At 45.1% G+C, this 6,584-nt stretch overlaps 1 protein-coding gene across 1 annotated transcript; it reads right to left on the bottom strand.

Moving 5' to 3' along the window:
• Positions 1-2,191: 2,191 nt before the first annotated feature.
• Positions 2,192-4,579, bottom strand: LOC134442691 (protein NLRC3-like). Its single transcript, XM_063192733.1, has 3 exons — positions 4,558-4,579; positions 4,177-4,294; positions 2,192-4,004 (listed from the first exon to the last, which is right to left on the bottom strand). Exons 1-3 carry the CDS (start codon positions 4,577-4,579, stop codon positions 2,192-2,194), a joined length of 1,953 nt encoding a protein of 650 aa, XP_063048803.1.
• Positions 4,580-6,584: the final 2,005 nt, after the last annotated feature.

The following is a 6,584-nucleotide window of genomic DNA, read 5'->3' as shown; positions in this document are numbered from 1 at the left end:
GGGCCAGTTCAGAGGTGGTGCAGAGAGGTGGAGGGCCGGTCAAAGGGGCGTGGCGGACCGCATCCAGCCCCAGGGCCTTAGTTTGGGGACCCCTGCTCTACATAAAATGATACTTACCATAATGTTGCCAATCTGCAGTGTTGATGTCGAAGTCCAGAACATAAAAGCTCCACTCCAGAATCACCCAGATCATTGCCAGTCAGGATCAGCCATGTGAGACGTGAGGAGTGTGAGGACAGGACAGAGGCCAGATGGAGACAACTCTTATCTGTCAGCTTACAGCCACCTAGCCTGGAATGTGCGCGCACACACACGCATGCACACATAGGAGGAGTGTGAGATCAGGACAGAGGCCTTCTCTGGCAAGTACACAATATGCCCACGTACACACACACACATACAACTCTTCTCTGGCAGGTAACACTGATACAGCCAGAAACAGACACACAGCTTTTCTATGGCAGTTAACACTTATACAGCCTGAAACAGAACCACACACACACAATCACACACCCATAGCTCTTCTCTAGCAGGTAACACCTATACAATCTGAAACACACACATACACACACACGCACATTCTGGCAGACAGGGCTCTAAATTAACGCACGCCAACACGCCAAATGCGGGTGAAAATTCATTTTGGCTGGTAGAAAAAATCATCCACTAGCCAAATTGGCCGGTAGCGCGCGCCCGACTGGACGTTAAACAGCTGCCCGCACAGATCTATAGCTGCCGTCTGATGAACGTCAAAACGTCGCCTACATTACCCATGAACAAGTCCTACCGTCATGATGTAGCACACACCCATTGGCTGACCATTAATCACAATAACGCAGCCTCACATCCATTGGCTGCGTGTTTGATGCCCGCGCTGGATCTATGTTGATAAAATATTTTCAATGAGCGGACTAGCGCGGATTACTTCGGTTTTGGATGGGTGATAAAGAATGCGGCAGTGATTAGAGCAAGGTTATGTGTCGATGAATGCAAGTAATAGCAGCGTAACTGTTGTGACGGTGAAATAGAGTAGGCCTAGGCCTATTGGTGGAGCGAAAACAGCGTGAGTGAGTGAGTGGAGGGACAGGACAGCTGTCTGTCAAAACAGTGTAGCGTTGCTGTCAAAAATCTTCTGGTATTTGCAAGGTCCTCGCAACTACAAACGATGGAGTTGTCATTTCCTAATAACGCCCACACTTTTGCAAAGATCCTGTACGGGTTTGACATGGATTTACGAGTAAGTGAAAAAAAAAATGATAACAAAAATTAGCGACGAAAGTATCAAAGTAAGCATGGTGTCCGTGATGTTATTGGATGTCTAGTTGACATAGCGTATCGGTAATTGCAGCAGGATAAACACACAATGCAGACATCATACATGCACTGTGTAGGCGTGTGTGTGTGTGTGTGTGTGTGCGCGTGCGTGGGTGGGTGTTCTCTCCTGTCCTTCTCCTCTCCGTCTCCTCCTCCCTTCATCTCTTCTCCCCTTCCCCTCTCTTCTGTGCATTGCCTATGGTATTTGTCCCACTGTGTGTGAAGTGATGCTGTGTGTGAAGTGATGCTGTGTAGGGGATGTGAGGTTTTGCAGTGTTTGGNTGTGTGTGTGATTGGCTAGTATGTTGAAAGTCTGGTATGTGTGTGACATTAGTGTTGAAGGCATGCTTTGTTTGTGTGAGTTGTAGGCCTATACTGTATGTGAGGTTTGGGTGATGGTGTGTGAGGTAATAGACTAGTGTTAGGCTGTCTGTACAGTATATGGAAGTGGAATGAAAAATAATGAAATGCAGGTAATAAAAATATAATTACTAAATAATTATAGAATAGACTGAATTATATTGAGTATATTTATATTGTTTATCTGTGTTGAGGACATAGCCTAGTTTAATAAAATAATTAAAACAATATTATTAAAGCATGGTTTATTTTGGTAAGAAAAAAATGGCTACTTGACCTTCCATTTGGCTAGTAAGAAAACATGTCTACCAGCCAAATTGGCTGGTGGTGGAAAAAGTTAATTTAGAGCCCTGCTGGTGTGCATGTGTGTGTGTGTGTGTGTGTGTGTGTGTGTGTGTGTGTGTGTGTGTGTGTGTGTGAGTGTGTGTGTGTGTGTGTGTGTGTGTGTGTGTGTGTGTGTGTGTGTGTGTGTGTGTGTGTGTGTACCAATACCAGTACTTTACAGTCAGTATGTGACTCACCATGCCATGGTGGATGTTGTGACCACTGGCACCAGCTTCTGAAGAACATCATCAGGGCTGAGGAATTCAGTCTGGTCTTTCTCTGGTGTCGTTATGTATTCCTGCAGGTCAAACACATTCAGGTGCTCTTCTGACATCTCAAGCATAAATGTCACAGTATTCCACTCTCCTGGTGAGAGCATCTCTACACGCAGGCTCCCTTCTTTCCTGTCAATGTGCTCCACTACAGCATGCTGATTCATCTCACTCAGACAGTGGAACAGGTTGATCCTTCTGTGTGAATTACCCTCACCTTTGATATTCTCTTTGAGACACTGGACGGTCTGCACTGAGCTCTGTGATTGGCTACTGGTCTTTGGCAGTAGGTGTTTTAGGAGTTTCTGATTGGACTCCAGTGATAGGCCCAAAAGGAAGCGGAGGAAAAGGTCCAGGTGTCCATTCCTACTCCGTAATGCCAGATGCACTGCAGTCTTGTGCAGTTCATTAAGTGTTGGAGCTCTGAACAGAGCATAGAGCTCAGAGGTTTGCTGTTGGTCAGACATGTTTCTCTCTCTGCTGCTGAAGCAGAGAAACACATATAACGCTGCCAGGAACTCCTGGATGCTCAGATGTACGAAGCTAAACACCTTTGCCTGGTAGACATCCTTCTCCTCTCTGAAGATCTGAGTACACACTCCTGAGTACACTGACGCTTCTGTGACATCAATGCCAGCCTCTCTCAGGTCTTCCTCATAGAAGATCAGGTTTCCCTTCTTCAGCTGCTGAAATGCCAGTTTTCCCAGTTTGAAAATGATCTCTTCTTCTGTCTCCTTTCTCTCTGTGTACTTGTCTTTTTTAATGCTTGTCTGAATGATGAGAAACCGGCTGTACATTTGAGTCAAAGTCCTTGGCATTTCAGCTTTGTCTGAATGTTTTGATGTTCTCTCAGCAACAATTGCTGCAATCCAGCAGAAGACTGGAATGTGGCACATGATGTAGAGGCTCCTGGATGACTTCAGGTGTCTGATGACTCTGCTGGCCAGATTCTCATCACTGATTCTCTTCCCAAAGTACTCCTCTTTCTGTGGATCGTTGAATCCCCTTATTTCTGTCATCTGATCCACACACTTCTGAGGGATCTGACTGGCTGCTGCTGGTCGGGTGGTGATCCAGAGGAGAGCAGAGGGAAGCAGATTCCCCTTGATGAGGTTTGTCAGCAACATGTTGATTGAGAGCTGCTCTGTCACATCACACTTTGAGCTGTGGTTGAACTGAAGATGAAGTCCACACTCATCCAGACCATCAAAGATGAACAATACTCTGTGCTTTGAACTGGTGAGTAATTCTTCTGCTTTTATCTCAGGGTAAAAGTGCTGGATAAGACCCACCAGACTGAATTTCTTCTCCTTCATCAGGTTCAGCTCCCGGAAAAGAAAAGGAAATATGAAGTGGACATCTTGATTAGCTTTCCCTTCAGCCCAGTCCAGAATAAACTTCTGCACAGAGACCGTTTTTCCAATGCCAGCTACTCCCTTAGTCATCACTGATCTAATGGGTTTGTCTTGTCCAGAACCAGGTTTAAATATGTCTCTGCATTTGATTGGTTTGCCTAGTTCTTCTGCTTCCCAGGATGCTCTCTCTATCTGTCTGACCTCGTGCTCATCATTGACCTCTCCCCATCCCCCTTCTGTGATGTAGAGATCTGTGTAGACCTCATTCAGTTCTGTGGATTTTCCCAGCTCTATGCTGCCCTCAATCAGACACTGAAACTTCTTTTGCAGATGGGACTTGAGGATGTCATGAATTTCCTGCACACGATCAAGTTCCTGGCTGAGAGTGAAAAAACAGGAATTAATATCAACTAGAATCATGAAGAATTCTATGGTAATTAATCAAATCTAATGACACATACACACGCATGCACGCACGCACACACAGACACACACACACACACACATTCACACACACACACACACACACACACACACACACACACACACACCTGTGATCAGAAAGCTGGCTATGTCCTGAAAGCCAGAGTTCTTCTTGACTGCGCGGCTGCTTCTTCAAGGGCTCACAAGTGCTCACTACAGCAGAGTGGGATCTCTTACCAGGTTGAGCTGTGTAACACAAAAACACACACACACAGTACACACACGTTAACGGACAGTAATTTGTTTATTGTCAACATGTAAACGCCCTAAGGGCGGGTGTGTGTCTGTGTGTGTCTGTGTGTGTGTGTGTGTGTGTGTGTGTGTGTGTGTGTGTGTGTGTGTGTGTGTGTGTGTGTGTAATCAGCTGATCTGATCTAGCCTGTGTTATGATCACAAGGGAACCTGTATGCTCACAGTATGAGTGTGGATATGTAATCATCTTAATGTACCGACATAGTTATAATAATACATGTTGTCTGTGTTATTTCTGATGCATTATGCAATAGGATAACTTTTTATAATGTGAAGCAAAACTAATTGTGATAAAATACATTTTCTGCTTGAATTGATGTTCGTCACAAAAAAATAACTTTCTCAGCCATCTCCATTTTTTTGTACTCTTACCACCAAGTGGGGACAAATTGTCTCCGCTGATTTTTGTGCCGCCCCCTAACTTTTGCTTGTAACATATCCCTCAGCACACATGCCATGGATTATGGCAATTCCCTCCTGGCAAGTCTACCTGCTTGTGCAATAAAACCACTGCAGAGAGAGAGAGAGAGAGAGAGAGAGAGAGAGAGAGAGAGAGAGAGAGAGAGAGAGAGAAGCATTGCGATCCAGAAATGGGGAACACAGGTTGTCAAGAAAACAGAAAAAAGGACTCCCCAGTCAAGGAGACGATACTGCTATGGCTCCTACATTTGCATACTCCTTTTTCAAAGTGCAATGTCAGGTGTGTGTGTGTGTGTGTGTACTCTACTTAACCATGTGCAAATGTACTTAAAATAATAATAAAAAAAGGCCACACTAACCCTTCTTGACATCTGGTCTTATTATTGTTGTCACAATCCCCCTGGACACACGCCCTCCTGACCAGTGGAGGGCGCAGAGGAGTCAACAAGCGACACGCTCAACCCAGAAGAAGTGACGCCATCTTTAAAATGTGTTGAGAATTGTTTGTCACTGAGTGCATCTTAATATGCGACCTTGCCTCCTCCACTTGCCTCCTCCACTTGCTTCTCGTCATGATGACAACACTGACAACAGCATTATATTTCAATATCTTGCAAAAGCTCAATTGTAGAGTCTTTTTCTCATTTGCAATTGGGATGGTGAATGAAAAACAGTCTCTTAAAAGTTGTTGTGGCTAGGCTGACAGCTGGGAACCTTTATCGTTTTCTCCACGGAGGAGGGGCCAGGAAGCGGGACGAGGAGACAAGCACAAGTGGAGGAGGCAAGGTCGCATATGAAAACACACCCACTGTTCATGCATGTGCTCATGTGGGTTGAATCCTCTGTGCACTTTGTCCTTGCCTTGCAACTCTACTTTGGTCAGTCTGAACTATCTTTTGGACTCTCTCTGTGAACTGCCTCCTGGAACTGCGCGCTTGGTCACGATACTGTGTCTGCCTTGTCACTTTATGTTCTACTACCCCATTCTTGGAAATCATTGTCATGCTGCCTCTTTTGTGTACTTGGATCATGGACTACATGTAAACTCTGAATACTGGACTGTGCTTGTGAAGATTATTCTACCTTTGAAGACTGGCCAAGTTCGGTAATTACCAAGCCTGACTTTTGTTGTGAATTCATGCCTGACATCCTAAGTTTGTTTTCTGAACCTACTCCTTTGTTGACATCGTGAAGATTCTGTTGAAGTAAAAAGTCTGAACCACATCTGCAACTGTGCTCTTATTTCCAGTCTGACAATTGTGTATATTTCCTGTGCACTTCGTATCTGCAAGCCATATGCTATGATAATTTTCTCTACTGCAAGTCGCTTTGAATAAAAGTAATGTAATGTAACTACTCTTAGAAACGCTTATCAATCCTCGACAGTAGCAGAGGTGTGTGTGTGTGTATGTGTGAGAGGAAGAGAGCGAGAGCGCACGCGAGAGAGAGATGTTAATACACTGCTGTTCTTACTGTTGAGGTGAAGTGTCTCCTTTAAAATCAACGGGTCGATCCATGGACCAGTCACTTTTCATAGACACACAGGTGGGTGCAGGAGAGGGTGGTCTCCTCTTAGATGACTCAGACTCCTCCATCCTAGACAACAAGGGATGAGTGTGTAAGTGACTGTGTTATCAATGTTAGAGCTGATACTATAAAACCCGGACGATCCGGTTGGAGAGCCGGATCAAGACCTCATCCGGACAAACCGGATGGCTGTCGTCATAGGCGGCGCTACAGCAAGACTCTTGGGGAAGCTAAAAAAAAAAAAAAAGGGGGGCGTCATCGGAGAAACTGTTGTGGT

The sequence above is a fragment of the Engraulis encrasicolus genome, unplaced genomic scaffold (genome assembly GCF_034702125.1).
Source record: "Engraulis encrasicolus isolate BLACKSEA-1 unplaced genomic scaffold, IST_EnEncr_1.0 scaffold_212_np1212, whole genome shotgun sequence".
Taxonomy (NCBI): domain Eukaryota; kingdom Metazoa; phylum Chordata; class Actinopteri; order Clupeiformes; family Engraulidae; genus Engraulis; species Engraulis encrasicolus.
Note: the sequence above shows the minus strand (reverse complement) of the source record. Positions and strands in the feature narration are given on the sequence as shown.

What these genes read in the sequence shown, in the direction of transcription:
- LOC134442691 (XM_063192733.1), bottom strand. Translation starts at nt 4,579, where the DNA reads ATGTATTATTATAACTATGTCG. An exon ending in GTATTATTATAACTATGTCG is followed by an intron (nt 4,295 to 4,557) that starts GTACATTAAGAT and finishes TGTGTTACACAG; the next exon opens with CTCAACCTGGTAAGAGATCC. An exon ending in AGCCAGCTTTCTGATCACAG is followed by an intron (nt 4,005 to 4,176) that starts GTGTGTGTGTGT and finishes TTTCACTCTCAG; the next exon opens with CCAGGAACTTGATCGTGTGC.